We start from the raw sequence: 21,767 nt of genomic DNA, 5'->3' as shown, positions 1-21,767 counted from the left end.
AGCATTCGTCACTGGAAGGGAAAATGGGAAATGTTCTCAATTTCTCAACCGTTCGCTCTTTTGTTTCCTGGAAAAGTATCGTCACACAATTCTATACTAGGAAACAACACACAATCCATGTCATCGACACTTTATCCATAATTGTGCCGCCATATGGAGGAAATTTGTGTCGATATCTAAAGTTTCTAGTTGCACGTTAAGGTTCCTTTAGGTGTATACATTGCATATTGAGTGGGTGACGGGCAGCAGGCAGTAGGGTTGCCGTGAAGAAGACACGCCTTAAAAGAGTTGCAGAGGGTCATACGCAACATGCCAGGGACTCAATGGACCACAACGCTGTGTTGTAGTCGTAAAATTAAATGTTTCCTTATGATATATCCTGGGGGAAGGGTGTCACTTAAGTTCAACTGATTAACGGTTTAATTGGGAAACCCCGGTTCAAATTTTGGGAAGGTATCTCGGTTGGGGGCGTCTTTCGGAAGGGACGTAAAGTTGGTCCCCGTGTTCTAGGAGGTGCTTCGAGCACTTTTAACAGAAGAGCTAGCAACCCCTCCCTGTAAAAATGTACCCTGCTACTAAAACAGCAAGGAAACCTAATGACCTATGTGCCGCTAGGTACTACAAGGTAAACAACAATGTCTTGGTGAAGGCAAATAGTAATGGGCAATCTCAAACCAACTGTACACACTCACGCCGTATCTTCAGGTGAAGTATGAAGTAAACATTGCGGAAACATCGTGGTGCAAGTGACTGTAAAAATCTAGTTTATTACAGACTGATTCAAATGAGCAACGGAGACGCTACGTTTTGGGGAAGTTGGATATCATTTAATGTCTGTCTGTCTGCCCTATCGTGAGCACAGCCTACACGCTTGCCCCCCGGAGAGTTCATGATTTGATTTGATTCCGAAGCAAATTGCTGTATTGATGTATACCTTAATGAGAAAGTCTGGTTTCATTTTGTTGTGACGGCAGCTTCTGTGTTTACAGTCAAGATGTATAGCATGGTAGGGAAACCCAGTTGTACGTATGGAGGGATTTGAAAATATCTAGGTCAAATCTTGGTGCTTCTTTGAGAAACTTTTTCTTCCATGCAATTATGTCCCCTTTAACATTTCTTCCGACATATACACGCAATTCTTCCTGATCTATGTATGATATACATAACTTTATAAAGTTTGAATTTCCTTCCTCTTCGGATTGCTTATGATTCGATTCATTTTCTTATCAGCAACATTCAATTCACGAAAGGAAGAAATAAGTTTATCGTCCATAACTGCCATACCATATCTACACATTTCTCTACTTTATTTCATAGCCATGATTCGGCGTACGCAGACAGGGAAACTGGATTTGCGGCACACATAATGTATAATCTAAATTGGATCACCATTACTTAAGTGAAGGGAATTACGCGTGCGCTTCATAAGTCATCGTATTTTCATCGGTCAATCAATTGTAGGTTATTTCCCGTGCTGAGGTAAATTAGATCACCATACAGAAAACGTTCCGCCGGTTCCAGGATAGGTAATGGTGTCTTTATTGCAAGACGAAAGGGTTTCATCTGCAACATTTTTTGGTATCTTTTCCTCAGGGTAAAAATGGCTGCTTGTGCTTTCCACCGCAGTCCAGTGGTAAATGACCCTGCCTCTGGAATTAGAGTTCGGGAGTTTGAATCTTGGCTGTTGTTGGTCACCCTACTTGAACGCTACCGGAAAGGGTCGCCGTGGTTTACAGTTCATTGCACTTGTCGTGTTTCCCCGTACAATGAACCTGTTGCCTGTTTTCTCGGTCATAACCGGTGGAAGGACAGCTCTTCGGTGAGTTAAATTGGATCGAAATCAGTTCCTTTACATACCACTGAAACTTTGGCAGGTAGATCCCTTTGGTTGCGCAACAAAGAGCTGCATTATCCATTTATGTACCAACCTTGATAAAACCTATCCACGTTTGGTTCCAATATAGTTTATACAATATGAGCGCTGCAATCGCATAAAGTGAATCAAATTGTGTTATACGTCCCAATTTTATGAAGAGTTAATATCATCATTATTCCATGGATGGGTTTTCATGATTGGAAGTTTTTGTGGAACCTAATTTCCCAAATGAGTGACACGAATGCGTTATGTGGCAGAAAATCCTGTGTCTTCGGCTTCTGAGTGATGCCTGTTATATTGAGAAGTAAATGACCTGTATGTTTATGTGGTCGCTTCATTGTCTGTGACGTTACGAATGCGACGTTAAATGGAGGCCCCCGGTGTTAGAGTAGAGCCACATCTCGAGAACGTTCAGGAACCCACCACACTTATCGAAAAGATCAGGGGTCCTTCCCGGATATGCAGCTTGTACTCTTCAGTACAAACCTGATGTGTTACGCCATGGAGCGGTTTACCGGGTATGCGATGCAAACGAACAACCCTTCCACTACCAGAGCTCCATTAACTCCCCCCCCCTTCTGCTTGACTTAGTATTCTCCGGACTCTTTCAATGACTTTTGGCTATATCCACGGGAAAGGTAATAACAATCAGTTTTAATGTCCAAACCCCCACCCTTCCATGAATCCCAAATGCTCTATATTCCCGCAGGTCCCATAGTTTTCATTTCTATATCCCTCCCACTCTGTACCTGTGATGTGATTGCCTTTTGAATGTATAGGAGAAATGTGATACTAAAAAAAATCATGATCAGTCACATGTTATATGTGTTGCTACGTTCAGCAAGTCTTTACAATATATCCTATAAACGTTTGGCACCAGGGTTACGATTTAGGCCAGTAAACCACGTCGCCTCCAACGGAAATAAAAACCATGGCCTGTAAACCGATAAATCCGCCATAACCGTGCGATGACTGTGAAAGATGCGCCGCCCGCCTACAAGCTCCAACCGTCTCTCAAATTGCACGGTCATAAAAGGTGGGAGACGTACAGTTATGTATCCGCGGGAATGGCTCACGGGGCTCCAGGTACTGTAACTACTGCTGCCTCGTAACGTTTATCCTGTCTATACTGTAAATGTAACGTATGTGGAAAATGTGCCTTGAATACAACACAGTACAGGTGAAATAGGTAGGGATGGGTTTTTGGCTTGAGGTAGGCCCCTTTTCCACTAGACAGTGATCGCTGAGCGACCGTACAGTGACCAAATTTACATTTGTGCCACCCTTGGTTTCATAATTGGAATATGATGCAAGATATAAAAGTATGACTTCAAATACAACAAAACACATAAAACGTAAATAAAATCGTGCTTTTTCTATGAAATTTGTCAAGCGATCTGTCAAATGTTTGGTCGCCCATGAGTCGCGGCGCGGTCGTCGCCCTATAATATAGTGGAAAAGAATAGGGTAGCTATAGAGGACCTTGTTGTTTACGGTGCTGTGTTATCATCATAATCCTTCTCGTATACATAACTTTCTCCTTATTCTTCCTTTCATTCAAAAGATTTTGGAATTTTGAACTTGCAACAAAAAATCCCTTGACTACTTCATCTAGACGTTTGACGTAAGAAGCACGGCAACATTTCCTTATCCTTGTGGAATACTTAACTTTAGGACGTAGTTATGCTAGTCACATCCTCTCTCCATCGGCCAACGGTAATTACATCTGCGCAAACCGTTTCCCTGCGTTAATAGTGACCTACCGGAAACCAATCATTTCCTTCGGCTTGTATGGCTTTACCTGATAAACTGGTGGGCAGAAACCACGGCTGCCTCGGCCCCGCAATTACCAAAGCAGAACTACCAGAGCAAAATACTATTAGATCTCCAAGCAGATGTTGGGTGGAACATTACATACTGTTTTCTGACTGCCGGGTTCCTTTGAAGAGAACACCACAGATTTCCCGAAAAGAGCGTGCGTTTTCCAGCAACACACGTCTCAACAGGGGACCACGGCATGTTCTGTTATCAAGTGCTATATCAAAGAGCAAAGAATCTGTCAATTTTGTACCTCAAATACGGTGGAAGATTAAATGCACTTCATCGTAGATTATACTATGTTATGAATGTTATGATTAATGATAGAAATATCCTATTTAGTTATAGATGATTGTATAGAAAACAGATTCCCTCACTTCAGATATATGAGTGGTACTGAGAAATTCTTATTCGTTTTGATAAACCGACTTTAGCTAAACACATACAATCCTTCATTCTCACCATTACAAAGAAGCTAGAAAAAAACGATCCTACATACTAGACATGTTTATAAACATGTCATTGTTGCGACCTGTACTTTGCTCAGCTGGGCAAAAATGTACAATAAAGACCTTTCATCATTGAATCTCCAAGCAGATGTAGGGGTGGAAGATCGTAAGGTTTTCTGGCTGCCGGGTTACTTGAAATTGAATTTTCAAAAGCGTGCGCTCGTCGACAGTACCCGTCCCAGCAGGGGACCATGATATGCTTTGTATTTAATCTTCAAGCAGATGTTGGGGTAGAAGATCGTGACGTTTTCTGACTGCGGGGTTCTTTTCCTTTAAATTAAATTTCCAAAAGCGTGCGCCCGTCGACAGTTCACGTCCCAACAGGGGACCATGTCGTGCATTGTTATTAAGTGCGGACGGGTGTATTTTTACCCCGCTAACCACCTTAATTGGATTTGTCCAAACGTCGCCGTTAATTTGCGAGTAATCCAATACTGGCTGTGAAGCGCAATGATACCGGCGGAGGGACGACAAACACCGAAGGTCACATGTACAAGAGGCGGCTCATTTGGCCCGCAATGAAAATGTGGAAACCTCATTGCGAATCAGCGATAGCGAATGAGAAAGGTAATTTCAAGAACGACCTGAGTGACACGTGTTCGATCGTGTTCTAAATTTAATATCAGGTTCTATTCTATTCTGCTTTATTCTATTCTCTTGTTTTGTACACCTCATAGTTAGGTCGTGGACGTTTACCATGGAGCATTCGCAAATGTAAGATCGGCGTTGGATTTAATTTCGGGATTTTCTTACATTTCCTGTCCAATGTCTGTTTCATCTGACGGTTTCGTAGTAATCTGATGCTAACTTGTACTCATCATGTCGTAGGCACAGTAGAAGCAAGCGAAACTATAAACATTGTGCAAGTCTCTATAGCAGGTGGCTAGTCTGCTGGTTGTGATGTGTGTGTTTAACTTCCATACACTCAGTTCTCAAGCGCTGAGTGCTAAGCAGCGAAAGCAGTATGTACCATTTTCGGTCTTTGGTATAACTCGACCAGAGACCGAACTCACGGCCTAATGTGCGCAAGGCGAACACTCCACCCATTAGGCCCTTGCGCCGGATTTAGTATATAGTACATATTTTCCATTCGATAGCAACATTGACGAAAGCAACGCTTTCTCACCATCACTCGTGACATATCTCCGGTTTACGGCGATGCTTTCTGCACCAGTTCCCGGTTTGCAGATGGTGTCAGTCATCTGTCACAAGATGCGTCGTGCACGGAAACAGAAAGCGGTTTGATGTATGTTTTGTCCTTGCGGAACGCATGGATTTTCAATACGATCCGCGAACTGCCGTAATAAGCATAATATTTCTCGGTTTATCGCCACGGCGGAAAATAAAAAGCGCCGTCAGGGAACCGTGACATAGCCAACCGCTCAAGTCAGCACAATCTAAACTCGCGATCCATAAAAGTCAACTCATTATGTGCAGCATAAATAAACAGTATATTTCAGCCCAGGGCTTTACTTCGATGCGCATAATTTCAGGTTTATCACCGACGAAAGGTCTCTGTGCCCCAATTCCACCAGTGCGGCGACCTCGCTGCGACCGCTGTGCGACCTAAAATTGTACCGAGCGTTCAACGAAGTTCACATATAAAAACTAATCTTTTGCTACGCTTTGTGTGTTTTGTTGTCTTTCAGTCATATTTCTAAATTTTGCATGTTATTCTGATTATAAAATCAGCCGGGGTTACACAAATCCAATTTAGGTCGCAGGGAGATCGCAGAGCCATCGCCGTCTAGTGAAACTGGGTCCTTTGGTACAATAGCGCGCGACTCTAACGACGACAGATGTTCGGGAATATAAAATATGGTAAGTACCCTGGCATACGGAATAAATAAGTCTGGGGTAGACAGATCAATGAAGTAATGATGTTCAGGGATAAGAATAACCTGGAAAAAGCGAAGGGTTGCAGAAATGCCGGGTTTTCGGTTTTTTTAAAGTTGGCGTTCCGCGGACAACGGGCGTCTCTGTTGGAGTTCTACTAGTACTCTTGTTGTTCCGTACGCTTGATCGTCAGGGACAGCGCAAACATGTGCCTTTTCTTTGGTGTGTAGTGTACCGAGACGGAAATTCCGCCCTTCTGTCAATACAGGAATAATGTAAACCCTTTTCTATGGGCGCCTTGGGGTTGAGGGCCAGCCATGCACAATATGCATTGTCGGACCCTGTGACGAATCTGGCAAATGTGAGGTCACAAAGAGAGAGTGTATGTATGTGTAAACCCAGAGCGAGCCAGCGCGGCGTCCTCCAACAGTTTTTATGGCGAGGATTTCGCTCTGTTGACGGCTGTAGCAGGGAACATACATCTTCGGCGAGCAATCGCCATCGGGGGAATTTATCGTTCTCTCATCTCTCTGACGAGCTGAGCTCGCGCCGCGGCAATCCCGACCAGAGTGTTTCCTGAGTGTGTTTCAGCCGCACCCTGCTTTATGTGTCCGTCTCCATCTTTATTTCATCAGCCAGGCGTAATGCTTTTGCAGAACCTACCGACGAGACCGTGCGTGTAGTAGAAAAAGACAGCTAGCTAGTTAGTGTTCTTGTCGACGTGACTGTGGCGTCCCACTTGTGATGGTTTACGGAGCAGCATCCCTGGATATCTGAGGAGGAGTGCAGCATCCGGTGTGTTCTAATCCTCAGGTACAGCCCGATCCAGCGTATACACAATGGTTGGAGCGGGAAAGGCAGGCTGTCGCGTTGCCCCGGTGCTAGTGACGCTAATTTTGACATTTGGAGCTGTCAGTAGGGCGGGGGCTGCCCAGGAGTCGGCGGCTACAGTGGCAGGTGGGGAGATCGGGAAGGAGGGGGGTGATTTTCACCCTATCGAACCTGCCATATGGCGGAACGACACATCGAACAACGGAACGTCCATCAAGCTCTATAATACAGACGGGCAGGAGGAGGGAGTTGGGAAAGCGGCGGCCGCTGAGACGACTTTGCCGCCGAGTTTGGATCCTCTGAGGGAAAATTTCAGCGCAGCCAACAACCTGAGTAATTCCCGTGGGACTGGGAAAGACAGGGACGATTCTACAGATGCGAGCGGTGAGGGGTCAGAGGGCAGTGCGGTAAGGAATGCCACGCTGACGCCCACGTTTGCGAACGCATCTGGAATCATAAACAGAACGGAGAGCCCGGGCGAACCCACACCTAGCTATAACAGCGCATCGGATGAGTGGCCTGTTTATCTAAATGTGACTCATACGCCTGACAGCGCACAGCCGCCGAACGCAACGCTGCAGCAGCCACCCAGCGTTCCATCCCCGGCGGCTTCAACTTCAACCCCTGCGAACATTACCGCAACCACCTTCCAACAGCTTATAACGGGAAAGGTCCCAAGCGCCCGGGAGCCGCCGGCGGGTGACACGATTATTAATTCCACAGACGTGGACGTCATCACAGGTACGGTGCAAGACGACGGGGTCGTGGTAGACGGGATCGTGCCGTACAGCGGGGACACAGGTTACACCTCACCTGGGCAGAGCCCGCGGGAAAATCCCAGCGTCGCGGATCGGAACATCCCCATTAATAACCTCCGAGCGGTCACAGGCGGACCGGCTGCCACGAACGGCGCTAACGCAACGACTGCAGGGTTTCCTTCCGCCACCATGTCGTGGACGGCCGCCCCGTGGAACGCCTCCGTGGTGGGGGAGCCCATAGACTACGTGGTGGTGGGCGTGTCGTGCTTCACGCTACTGGTGGGGTGCATCGGGAACCTGTGCGTGCTGTGCACGGTGTGCAGACACTACTCCATGCGGAGCGTTCTCAACATCCTCATCGCCAGCCTGGCCACCTCCGACCTGCTGCAGGTGGTGCTGTACGTCCCCCTGAACGCCTACACCGCCGTCACGGACGTCCTGCCCTTCCCCGGCTGGGGGGTGGAGGTGGTGTGCCGGGGGTTACCGGTCCTCAGGGCCCTCTCCCTGGGAGTCACCGTCTTCAGCCTCTGCGCCTTCAGCGTGGATCGCTACCGGGCGTCAGTCAACGTCAGGCTGCAGTACGAGCAGTATGAAAGCTGCTGCAGAACCATGGAAAAGGTGAGCCAAATCTGCTGCTCTTTTACTGACATTCACTGTGACATATCGCCTATCATTACTGCTGCAGAATTTAGAGAAAGGTCAGCCTAAATCTCCTGACATTTTCTGTGACATACCGTCCATCATTATATACCGGTACCCTTAAAGGGCTTGAATATCGCGCAACACCCTTAATACCATACAGCATACGTGCGGGTTCATACAGCATAACATTGTATACTAACTACTCTGCAGTTGTCACAGGGAAAAGGTGAGCCCAAATCCCATGCATTTTTACTGACATTTCTGTGACATATCGTCCATCACTATACCGTACTCTCAAGGGGCTAGGGTATCGGGTAACACCCTTAACGCTTCCAGAATACCTGTGGGTCTAGGTAAGGTTGTATAACAACCCTTCTGTAGTTGTCACAACAGCTATCTATCCCCCAGACCAAGGCCATATATACAGCCTCATTGTCTAAACACCCGAGTATAGAGTTTCATGTGATTGTCCTCTGCTGTCACATATCAGCCAACACATGTTTCCACGAATTACTGCTTGTTTTAAACGAACCGAGCGTGCCAAAAATATTTAAAGCTTCTTGGCAAGGGTAAGCCTTCGTGCCGAAGTCAGCACTGCGGCCACGGGATATGTTCCAGACAATTATTAGGACAATCCACTACAATAAAATATACATGCATGGCGGAGTTTAATCTTTCTACCGGATGTCCTTGATGCCATAATGCAGTGTAGGAAAATTACGTCGAACAACACTAGCAATGTCTGCCGCAAAACTGGGTAGGAAATTACAGTGTCATTCGTAAGGAGAGGGTTTTTCTAACGAGGTGACGTGACTAAGTATTTGATATGAATAATTTGATAAAGAGCGTTTTATGAAATTTTGGCTTGTAACGTAACAAAATTTCGTTACATCGATCGTACAATGCATTTTAACTATTCTGAGAGCAGAAAGAGTCATATCTTTAATGAAATTCTTCATCATATCAATCATAACGTTGTTTATGCATAAAATTCTCGGTTGACAATTTTGAAAACAAAACAAACTGAATTTTGTCAGACGCTGTTTCATTTCCTGAAATCACCATGGTACCGCAAACTATCAAATACGCCCAAACTCTTTTGCCACCGCTGGTTTAGCTGTGCCCTTGGCTTTCCGCCATGTTTTAAAACGTGGGCCGTGTTCCGTTAGACTGGAAATCACTCTACATTCCTTCCTCTGAATGTTATCTTGGTGTCGGGTCAACTCAGGCGCGTGAGAAAATATAACATAACGTGTACAGATATCATGATTAAAGTATCCACAGTCAGTCTCGATTACAATACATGTTGGTACATCGCGCTGACTCACGTGTAGGTTTTAAACCTTGTCCGAGCAAACGGAGAAATGAATGTTTCTATATTATGCAGTTTTATCAATTATTCATCACTGGATCCGTATGAGGGTACAATGGTGTATAATATTCGAAATTAATTGTGGCACAACCGCAGCAATAAGGACGCCATTTGTGCAGAAGAGCCCCCTGTCCCTACACTGTGAACTACAGGCCATTATCGTAAATTTCTCAGGCATGGGACTGGATAGCACGCTACGGTGTCAGTCTCATTAAGATAAGTTGACATTTCATATCTTGGTCTGAAAAAAAAAACAAATGTTCAGTGTTACCTCATGAGATCATCATGGCATTGATACGTGTGCAGAGTACATTTTATGTTCACCGAGAAACTATAAAACTTTTAAACGGACAACTATCTACTCCCAGCACTTTTCAATATTTCATTATGTGCTCCATGTATTATGCATTAAGAACTAATAAGTAAAGAGAATGATGTACTCTAACTAAAAGGACGTAATGAAAAAAGGATGACTCAAACGTCAGTCCATCATTACGGGCGTTGTCACATCCGTCTTACGTTGTTTTAATGTCGTCAGCGAGGCTATGACAGACTGGACCATCAAAACGATTAATGGCAAGGTTTTCCTAATCTCCAAGCAGATGTAGAAAGACGAAATCGTAACATTTCACAAGCTCCTTCTTAGAAAGGCCCACTGCTCCGCGGAACCGGGACAGTGGGCCTTTCTGAGAAGGACTTTTCCTTTCTGCATCTGCTTGGAGATTAAAATGTTCGGTCACAAGACAGCTGAAGTTGGTACGTCACATCCACCACAGCTGTCCCAAGGATGTACTCTCCAAGCAGAGGTGAGGCTCCGGCTTGTTTTGACGTCTTTTTAGGCGTTTTATCGGGCTTTCTATTTTGTCATGTTTTGTTTTTGTTTTGTTTTGTTTGGCTAGCGAACAAAAAGGAAACCTGAAAAAAATAGAAAGCCCGATAATAAAAAAACGCCTAAAATGACGTCAAAACAAGCCGAAGCCGAACCTCTGCTTGGAGAGTACCAAAAATGCACTCAGAGTGTTATCGTAAGCCTATCGTACCACGAATGTCACCGCTACAGTACGTGGGTTTTACATACTACCATAAGTGGCATTCTTTCTGCCTTGAAGCGGATTACATATAAATGTAACTTGGCGACATAAATGGAGGTTATGAGTACATAGTGTATCCTAGCAACATAAAAGGAGGTTATGATTGCATAGTGTAACCTAGCGACATAGACGTTGGATGGTCTCGCCTCCTATGTTAATCCTCGCTTGACGTCATCGAGGGAAAAGTAATCGTACAATCCGAAGTACTGTATTTGCTCTAGAAATGTCACCTTGGTTTGCTCGAAACCGCGGGACTAATCGCTGCATAGACTTTGGGAAACGTCTGGAATATTGGAAACACTGAGTATCAGCGGCAAACAAATATTCTAACATCAAAACACATATTCTAATGGTCGTAATGTAAGTACAGCATTTCATTTCATCAGCTTACTAGTAATATATAAGAAGTAGAAAAACGTTTCTTTGATTATCTTCGCCGACTACTTGTACTCGGAGAAGATTATGTTTTCGGTTGAAAAATCTGTTGGATGGGTCTGAATGTATGTCAGGAGCATAACTCAAGAAAACTTCAATGAATCTTTATGATTTTTGGTAGGTGTGTAGTGGTTGTGTGGAGGAAGGTCAAGTTCGAAAATGGTTTACCTTGCGTTTTTCAACAGTACTGCAGCGGACTTTGCATTTTTGTGTGTTTGTCTGTAGGCAAAAAAAGTGACGGAAACGTTGATGGATCTTCAGTATTTTTTTGCAGGTGTGTAGATGTTGTAGAAACGGAGGTCAAGTTCAAAAATGGTTCCCCTGGTATTTTCCGTCGGTACTGCAGCGGGCTTTGTGTGGATGTGTATTTGTATGTCGCCAGCATAACTCGAGATGCTGTTGATGGATCCTTAAGATATTTAGTGGATGGGTAGGATTTACAGAAAGGAAGGTCAAGTTCGATAATGGGCCTTCTAGCGGGTACCAAAGGTACTGCAGCAGAGCTTCAAAATTTAGGGGCATATTTTCTGAAAGTGCTATGGTCATGATTTTTGTGTGGTAGATAGTTCATGCCACAGAAAGTAAGTTCTGTAAATTTGGGCCACCTAGCGGCTTGTTAAGAACTGCAGTGGGTGTTTTTGTTTTGACATTCGGACATGAATAACTTGAGAAGGGGTCGACAGATCGTCGTGATGTTTGGTATGTAGAGGAATGGATGGTGCTTTACATTATCAATGACTAATTATGCAAATAAGGAGCTAATTTGCATAATTAGTAAGGAAAGTTTGTTAACCCACTGCCTTTCAATGGGACATGGGACAGTGTCAAGTCATGTAAACAGATAGCCTTGCATAAACGTACATGTAGGTCAAATAAATAAACTATTCTCCAAGCAGAGGTGTGGGTCCTGCTGGTTTTTGACGTGTTCAGTTTAAGCATTTTTATTCAACACGGTTGGCGACATAACGAAATAGGGACAAAATAGAAAGCCTGACTAAAAACACCTAAAAACGTGCCAGATTTATTCTATTCATATGTATTGACTGTACTATTTCATCATCAATTTCAACTTTCAACACTGCCATGTCGAACCTTTGTGGCCCATATAATATCAACATATATTTTTTGATGACCAGTTATAACATACATCAGCACACTCTACACATATACTAGTCCTGTACCACCAAATGATTTTTAACCCTATCTAGACTGGACTCATTCGCCCAATCATAACGTCCAAATGGTATGGTGCATGATCAAATTTGCAGGGGGTGATAAGCACGTAAATATTAATCACTTTCCATGATAAGCCTAGATTATTTGGCGAAGATAATGTGTTCGTGGAACTCTAGTTACTGATGAAGTTGGTGAATGTCCGGAGTTTTCAAAACACTGGGTATCACCAGCAAACAGAAATCCTAACATCAAAACACATATGCTAATGGCCGTAATGTAAGTACTGAATTTCATCGGCCTATAAGACATGTAAGAAGCAAGAGCACGTTTCTTTAATTAGTGGATGGGGTTGCTTCGTAATGACTCATTGCACTGATAGACTTTCATTTCACACTATCAAAGTCTCATCAACAAAGTGGCGTCCCAGGAGGGTTGGTTCCATCCCGGATGGTTCACTAATTAATTTGAGTACGCCGTTCACTCAGATTGGCTCCCGTGATAATATTGGTGTTTGCTGTGCATTTCCAATCTAATGAATCGTAAAATTAGGTTCGCCTCTCTCGCTCTTTCCATCTCTCATTCCTCCATGTCTCTATGCCTCTCAGTTTCTGTCCTTAAATTTGTCACTTATTGATGTCACGTTTAGTTGCCGCCGGGCTAGGACCCCTCCCTCTAATCTAAAAGTGTGCATTGTTCCATCTATTTGACTTGAAATGTCGAATAAACATTGCACTTGCGCAAGTCCAATAGCTGGAACAATGTTAATTCAATAACCACATGTCTTTCCGTCAACTACTAGCTATATGTTTTCTTTTACAAAGAATATGCCATCTATTATTAAGGACTTAATAATGCATACTCATCTACGGTTGACACATATGACCTTCAGAATGTTCTATGTTTACCCATAATAAGTCGTCAAACTCTACGCAGTAAGTTGATAGCATTATTTTTCAATCTGCTTAACTCTCGCTGCAAGACTTTAACTCTAAGTGTAGCGCTATGTTCTGAGCTGTGCAGTACCTACACGTTCAATGTCACGAGGAAACGCCCTTGCTCTTTTCAATTATCACAATGAGCAGAGGACTATGACTCACTCTGCGCCATCCTAGATAACTGCTACACTCTACAGTAGCGCGCAGGTCGGATCTGAACCCTCGACTGTCTCATACAAAATCGGGGTCACTGCCCGCTGTGCGCCTGGCGTCTGTACGTCTATTTAAGAATGTGACATCTGGAAAGTCTTTCTTACCCCCCTCCTCACTCAACGATGCAAGTATACTGACCTTTAAAGAGTGTGATTCGCTGAGAAATTCTATTCTGAAAACCTATCTGAATTCGTATCGGTTAAGGTAGTAACGACATATAAAAAGAAATCTCCGCTGCAGTACTATACAAAGACGCTAGGAGCCCATAATCTTACCGTTTCTTCATTTTGGTACCACCTACCAACATACCAAATATCATAAAGATCCACCCACGATTTCATTTATTATGCTGTCCACAAACAAACAAACAAACAAACAAACAAACAAGCGGACAGACAGACAGACAGACGGACGGACACACCCGAAAAAACGTAACCTTCTTAACGAAGGTACTAAAAGCTAGCTCGTGACAGAATTACTGAGGAATTTCCTTCTGAATAGCATCTGCTCTTTCCTACTCTTAAAGCGTTCATCAGTCAGGCTTAAAGGGTTTACCAGACTTGAGCACTGCTTCGGTAAGCCCAGAATTACCGCTGATGCTCTTATCAAAGAACGGCGCGTTCATCCAAACATCTAGATGAATCTATCACAACACGGGAAGGGATTTTACACGCGGGGCTCGTGGCGCACATGACGTGATTAAACCTCTTATTGTTAGGCGATAACTACGTACTTTGTGGTAGGTTTCACCAAGGATGTTTACGTCACGGTAGCTACGTTCGTTCAGACCCTTGTTGTGCCTAGTGGCACATAAGGCAGCAAGTTTCCTTGCCGTTTCAGTAGCAGGGTATATTCCTGGGAGGGTTGCTATCCCTTGCCCTTTGACGTACTCGAGGCACCTCCTTGAAATGGGGCCCCCATTTTTCATCCCTTCCAATAGACGGGCGCAGCCCCAACCTAGATGTCCTGCCCAGGATTGAACCGGGGCCTCCCAGTTACCAACTATGAATTGGAACCAGGAGCTCAACTTTTGAGCTTCAGGGGCATCAATGCCTGTTACGTAGCTAGCTGGAACGTAATTATCGCCATCTCCTGTCATCGGAACAGGAGCCGGCCAAGCCGTGAACATTGCGCTGCAATATATTTATGGAAAAACACCATAAACCTTATTGATTTTACCCACAAGTGGTGGCCTGTGGATTATTCAAAATAATCGGTCGGCCCGTGGTTCCTTTAGATAGAGAAATATTGCTCGTAAACCACCGTACCGTTGGTCCGAAATCCACTTAAGGCTGGGTCGTAAACCTACATTTGTACTGCAGCATGTACCGAAGACTCTACGCTCTTACAAAAATGCTAGCGCGCTTCACGCCCCACCCCGAGAGGTCAACACTCTATAGCAGCGCACTCTATAGACAGAGAACTTGATTGCGCGACAATTGTATAAGCCTATAATAAGGTACAATGGATGGCATATATACATGTATAGCTTTGTCCGTTCTTCTTTAGTACAATCAAGATATACAGATTGTTGCAAAAATTTTCATTTACATGTACCTGTAATGTTTCATGTACATATACAGAATGACAAAAGAGCGGGACCCATATGGTCTTGACATTAGCGTCTGCCTATTCATGATCATTCATATCCATGTCATGACAAGTAGAAGAATAAGTGAGCTGCATTTAGAGATCCATATCCCTAAACCCATAGTTCACACTCTATCATCGACATCTCCTCTGTGAGGGCGAGACATGGTCTCTCGGGAGACGTCTTAACTCCGCAGGAGGGGGTCTTAAGCCGCGGGAGGTCGTCCTAAGTCGCGAGAGGTCGTCTTAAGTCGCGAGAGGTCGTCTTAAGTCGCAGGAAGGGCGCTTAGGTTTATCTGTTTCCATCCCGAAGTGGTCGGAAAGCAGATAACGAAGATACCCTCGTTCCCAGAGTGCCCTGGTGTGCGTTCCTCACTTTGGCCGACCCTGTGTTCGTCTGGATCAATGTCAGATAGACGAGTGGTTTGGGGAATAAGAGTGGCCGGCAGGCTTTTAACAGCCGTATTGTCGCTGAGTGGCCAATGGTCACATACGATGCAGACCTGAAACCGCGGGAAATAATTGGTGCAACGGACTACTATTACACAATGAGGCATTGCTGCATGTTGATGTAATTTTACATCCAAACATTTATCGATAACGTTATATGATAGCCTTATAACCAACAGCCGCACGCACAAATGACTTAGATTTAGAATTCATTTCTTGAGACAAAAACAAACAAGACGCATAGTTATGGTGATAAATTACACTCTACAATGTGTAGAAGAAATACACCAACATGTCTGTTGTAATTCAAAACTTTCTCAACAGTTTACATTTTCATCGGATAACTGCTAACCATGCAGAATTCCGAGTCCCGCGTGTCGACTAAACATCAAAGAAAATGATTCTTTTATGCCACGCCATGAACCCACATCGTTCCACAGGGACTCCGACCAAAGTGAAGTTTGATAGCCGCCCTCTATAATGGCCAGCTAGAAGTGAGACAGAGCAACAGCACTACATCGGCGGCTAAAGGTCTCTGTAGATCGATCCCGATCCATATCGCTCCCTCCGGGTGAAAAGTTATCTCCGCCGGCGGGGCATTAGTGTTCAAGTGCGCGGCATTCCAAATTACCTGTCCGGTCCTCTTAAGGTTCGCGTTTTCAATGGCTGCTAACACCCTCTTTCCACTAGAGAATGCGACCGCGGCGCTGCGACGGCTGGGCGACCAAGGATTGGATAGATCGCTCAACGTATTTCATAAATGGGGAATGAATTATTGTATGTTTTGGTTGTTTTGTTGTCATTTGAATGTCTTGCGTACGCATCATATTCCAATTATGAAATCAAACGCTACACAAATCCAAAATTGGTCGCTGTACGGCCACTCAGCGATCGCCTTCTAGTGGAAAGGGGGTAGAAGGAATAAGTTTTCAATGTCTGTTAAAGAATTAGGCGGGTGGCGGTGGAATAGGTTACCCCACAGACCCTACGAAGCGAGCAAAATCGAAGAATGCAACTTCTGAACTATACCTGTTCGATCTTCTTAAGGGTCACGTGCACGTTTCCAATGGCTGTTTAAGGAGTGTGCGGATCAAGGAGGAAAGTCTTTACCCAATACCTTAGGGGAAGAGCCTAAAGTAACCGTTCGGTCTAATACGCTGTCACACGGAGGGATAGAAAGTGATTTTGAACTTGAACAGAAGGACAATCGATCGAAAGCAATCCAACATCACCTGCAGCTGACTCTCTCTGTGTTTATATACCAACAGCAGGATGCACCTACCCATGGTCCTAGCTGTCAATCATCCGCCATGCTTCGCTTATGATTATTCATAGTTACGATACGATTGGCTGAACATCAATCAATTTTGCTTGATGCAGCCTCCATGGTTGGGTGATAAGCACGCTCAATTTCTAGATTTCGTACTCTTTTGAATGACAGCCATGCTAATAAGCTTCCAAATTTCCTAGTGTGCTTTTGCAACATTTCAGATAAGGTGACAGTGAATTCTTTCCATAAATGTATACAATTGCTCCAATTTGTATCAAAGGCACGTGCCCCATCTGAGGGTTGGTCATATCCTAGCCTAAAGTTGACGACTTACGGACATAATCCGCGTGCGGTTTGTGCAGAAGACGTAACGATTATTGGGTAAGCCTATCCACTGCGCCGTGCAGCCTTCATTGCTTGAGTTAATGGGTAGTAAATAACTCGAGCTGCCGATACGCCGCGCGCTTCACTTCACCAGTAAGGCCATTAGAAAAGGAACTTGGGGGAAGAATAAGCCTGGCTTCATTTAGCCGTCTGGGCTACGTGTGTCCACTGCCGATAACACTTGTGCACGGTCGTGAGAGAAATTTGAATGACACTGAAAACCCTCCGCCAATGCGGAGGCTAAATTTGCGTATAGGATATATTCACCAAAATGTGCGAAACGTAGATAAGGCATTCCATAGACAAGCGAAACATGTAGGTAGAAAGATGCATTGCGCCGTGGGCACCAACCTACATGCTAAAGGGTACACAAAGTAGCCTGTCTGTAGCAACCGTGACCTAACACTCAACCCCTAGCAACTTCTGACCTCATATTCTATGAATATGGAACTACGTTCTTCCAACTGTTACCTGGAAACTGTTGCCGGGTATCGAAGCCCACTCATATGCATGTAGGTGTCAATGACCGAGCAATTCCGAATAGTGGTCTGTACTTATTTGAAACCTCCTTAGCTTGACAGGTAGCTTTATACCAGCACTACATGTTTAGATTATCTTGACATTGACCCAAGTATTATAAGGATCCTTTCTATAATGGCCACCTGCCTATCCGGTGACCATTTCCTTAAAGTCCACAGATAGGATTGACTGTATTTCCAATGATTTTGAATGCAGAAAAGACCTTTATTGCACATTTATGCCCTTAAAGGCTACGTACAGGTCATGGTGATAAAGCAAAAGAGCAATCTTACTACATCTGCAATGACTCCTGTAAACTTGTGTATAGGTTAGACTTCTCGATATTTGTCATCTTAGGTTTATGTGATCTTCACATATTTCTTCTTTATATTTCTTGAAATAATATTGTCTATTACTAATATATTTTTGGGTATATATAAGATGATTTACACGTCGACTGCAGACTCAAAATTGTTTGCACATTGATTTTTAATTCAGTTTTTCGAACTGCGACAAACCAATTAAGTCTTCTTGAATCTTGAATCACGAGTTGTTGTTCCCCGCAGGTGTTCGTGGTGTGGCTGGGGGCCCTGATCCTGGCCGTCCCCGACGCCTTCCCGCCCACCGTCCGCTGGTACCAGACGCTCTTCCGCACCGCCAACGCCGTGGACGCCGTCTGTCCGCGAAACGTCACCAAGGGCATTCCCAAGGTAAGCGCGATCGAGGGAGCAGAAACGATCCTCATTTCCCCCTGACAAGTTCGTTGTAGTCGATAGGTAGCGTTGCTACACGGGCTTTCTCGCCTTCTAACTACTGGTATATTTATATGAATGAAATATTGTCTTTGGCCCATGGCTTGCTTCTTTCTCTGTCTGTCAATCTGTATGTGTGTGTTTGTGTTTGTGTGTTTGTATGTATGTGTGTGTATGTATATCTGTCTTTGTTTGTTTGTATGTATGTGTGTGTGTGTATTTGTGTGTTTGCGTGTGTGTGTGTGTTTGCGTGTCTGTCTGTCTGTCTGTCTGTCTGTCTGTCTGTCTATCTTTCTGTCTGTCTGTATGTGGAATAGGTAATGCCAAACCTGTGAGAACTTTGCCGATGTACCTTTACCGTTCTCCAGGTGATGTTACAGGTGTCCGCTACCTACTACGACATCAAGACGTGGTGGCTGTTGGGCTGCTACTTTTGCCTTCCCGTCCTGTTCGGCCTGGTCTGTTTCTGCCTCAGCTCGCGACGCCTAGCGGCGGCCGCCAACCACGACAAGGACGCCAAGGACTCCCACAAGCTGCACCTGAAGCAGAGCCACCAGACAGCCAGGGTCGTGCTGTTCCTCGTGCTGGCCTTCGCCTTCTGCTGGCTGCCGTACCACGTCAGCACCATCCTGTGGAGAGTGGTGGACAAGAGCGTGCTGGTGAAGTACAGGACTTACATGGTGATCCTGGACTACGCGGGGTTCTACCTCTCCAACTTCCAGTCCTGCGTCAACCCGCTCATCCTCTTCACCATGAGCGAGGCGTGGAGAAAAGCGCTGAACGACTGCTGTCCGTGCTGTTACTGTTTCTGCTGTTGCTGTCGCTGCGTCGAAGTGCTGTGCTGTCCGCGAAGGAACAGCAAGGACGATCCCGACAAACTGGACACAGAACTGCAGACGGTCACTGGCGCTTCTAGATAGTGTGGATCGGACGACACACACGCACCGTGTTCCACGCTAGTATGTTTTGCCTCCATCCCAACCGCTGAGCAGCGTCTATACTACATGTAGACTTCTGCTTTAATGAAATTGAACCTTATCTGTTACGTACGGATATTCGCTTTGTTGGAATCATTTTGTGCCATATCGATCATGTTGCACGATGCAGACTTTTGTCCGGGAGTCCTTTGTCTCTAACATAGATACGGTAGTTTGGCCTTGAAATGTTTTCGGAAATTCTCAAAATTTTCAAAACAGCGTACATGTACGTTATGCAATTCTACTGCTTGCCAAACGCCGGAGCGTCTACTGCATATGATTACCTGAGACCATGGTACACACCGTCCAATGTAACCTATTCTTTAAAAAGGTAATCATAAAAGAAATAATGTGCATCAAATCTTCAAAATTCGGTTCAAATTGCATCTAGGTACCAGCACAAGAAAATTAGCCCATAGATCTAAAGGCACGTCTGTGTTGTACCAAACTGTTCAGGTGTAATAGTTGTCCAATTTTGATCCCAAAACCACAATACGTTGTATACATTATGTCAATGAATTTGTATTTATATCTATCTATATTAAGACGAGATTTTGTCTATGAAAAAGGCACACATTACGATTGAGTTTTACAGTCCTGTACTTAATCAGAATATAGTGCTGAAGGAAGTATAGAATCCTAACAAAAACGACCTAGTACTTACTAATGGTAAGTGTTAGACGGAGACAGAATGTACATATCTTACTTTGGGGTATTGGAGGAAAGTTGGAGGAAAGTTATAAGACGAGTCAAAACTCGTTCTTATTAAGTTTTAAACCGGCACAGATGGACCCTACCGGTAATTTTACGTCTGATTATGTACGTGTACAAAGGTGTATATACAAGCCGAACGTTTGTGGATATGTTGAACGAATAGTAGAGTCGATTGTAGCTGTCATCTGTAAAAGTTCTCTATGTAAAAAGAAAAAAAAAACTGAAACGTTACTTATGTAAAGTGGAGGTGTACTTATGACTGTGGAAACCTTATGAACTATATCCTGAGTGTCAAACTAGTTGGTGAAGGGCCTGGGACTAAACAGGATGACACTCAGGCAATATGAGCTCGTCCTGATTGTAACAAAACGAACTGTTGTACTATATGTGTCGTACGTCAAAGCACACGAGATTAACACAAGCTTCAACATAAGCGGTGTAATTTGACTGTGAGAATAACTTTCGTCTGACGAACACCTCACGTGTAATTACCATGTTGTGCCCTGTCTATGAACTACCTAGGATGTACCATATAGAAGGCTGAGTACCTATTCCAAGTTTGTTATCGTAACGTGGTGGTAACATCACCAATCTTTATTGAAGACCGCATTGATCGATTTTATACTTAAAACTCTGAGACACGCATGTTGATCAGGAGATCCCATGGAGCAATCATTAAGTACTTAATACATGTATGTGGTGGCAACCAACAACTATAACACGAGGAATACATAACGAGACTGTACTTGTAGAAATTCTACAAAAACTGGGACGTTTTGTTTTGATATCCTCTTTGTACCCGTCATTTTGTACCCGTACCCTGCGGTGTGATTTCACACATGAGACGTACTTAAGTTGAAACATGTATCTGTCCATCTATTCAATGAAAAAATATCTGTAAATAGGAACACCCACCGGTTAGAATTATCAACGAATTATCTATGCCCGTTGAAAATTGGAGGACATTTGTATCAAACAACTGCATGCAATATGCTGTGTTTGTACTGTTTTCTGATAAGGGAACGACGTTCTGAAATATGTAGAAAAACATCTTATTTTGTGATGAAAATAGAAAATTGTTCGAAGGTGATGGACTTTGGGGTTGTTTTGTATAATTTGAAATTATCATCTAGGAGAAACACAATTTGGTATATCATTCAAAAGTAAATCAATAAGAATTATGTGTAATCTTACTAGTCGTACGACATAGAAACGTTTTATACTGCACAAATGTACATTGATGACAAGGACTCAGCAACAACAACACCATGTAGAAAACTGAAGCAATTGCTGACTTTTTACCTTCATACCTGAAGTTATAGAAACATGAAACACACTTGATGCACAAAGTGGTATATAAAAACGACACATTCAATCAAGACTGTATCATTTTGATAAAGGGGGATAAGTGTTGTAGTGGAAAAATAGAAATAAAGGCAATAAAGGAAGGTGTGGGGTTTCTTGTTCTTTACTTTAAGTTTACAGTGTTTGGTTTGGTGTCTGTACGGACAGTTCGGGAGCAAAATGTTCGTAATGTATATATTTTGCGCAGTAATCAAGAAGAAGTCGTCAGAGAAAATTATTGATGAATGCACGAAGACGTGAGGTTCAGAAATGAT

At 44.0% G+C, this 21,767-nt stretch overlaps 1 protein-coding gene across 1 annotated transcript; it reads left to right on the top strand.

Annotated features, from left to right (window-relative positions):
- The first annotated feature begins 6,430 nt into the window (after nucleotides 1-6,430).
- Nucleotides 6,431-21,596, top strand: LOC136434819 (uncharacterized). The gene is made up of 3 exons (XM_066427887.1): nucleotides 6,431-8,246; nucleotides 18,272-18,415; nucleotides 18,826-21,596. Exons 1-3 carry the CDS (start codon nucleotides 6,879-6,881, stop codon nucleotides 19,375-19,377), a joined length of 2,064 nt encoding a protein of 687 aa, XP_066283984.1. The 5' UTR covers nucleotides 6,431-6,878; the 3' UTR covers nucleotides 19,378-21,596.
- The last annotated feature ends 171 nt before the right edge of the window (nucleotides 21,597-21,767 follow it).

The sequence above is a fragment of the Branchiostoma lanceolatum genome, chromosome 5 (genome assembly GCF_035083965.1).
Source record: "Branchiostoma lanceolatum isolate klBraLanc5 chromosome 5, klBraLanc5.hap2, whole genome shotgun sequence".
Lineage (NCBI taxonomy): Eukaryota > Metazoa > Chordata > Leptocardii > Amphioxiformes > Branchiostomatidae > Branchiostoma > Branchiostoma lanceolatum.
Note: the sequence above shows the minus strand (reverse complement) of the source record. Positions and strands in the feature narration are given on the sequence as shown.

Excerpts from the sequence above, each read along its gene's own strand:
- LOC136434819 (XM_066427887.1), top strand. The coding sequence starts at position 6,879 with ATGGTTGGAGCGGGAAAGGCAGGCTGTCGCGTTGCCCCGGTGCTAGTG. Across the intron at positions 8,247-18,271 it reads GCTGCAGAACCATGGAAAAG|GTGTTCGTGGTGTGGCTGGG; the intron begins GTGAGCCAAATC and ends TGTTCCCCGCAG. Across the intron at positions 18,416-18,825 it reads TCACCAAGGGCATTCCCAAG|GTGATGTTACAGGTGTCCGC; the intron begins GTAAGCGCGATC and ends ACCGTTCTCCAG.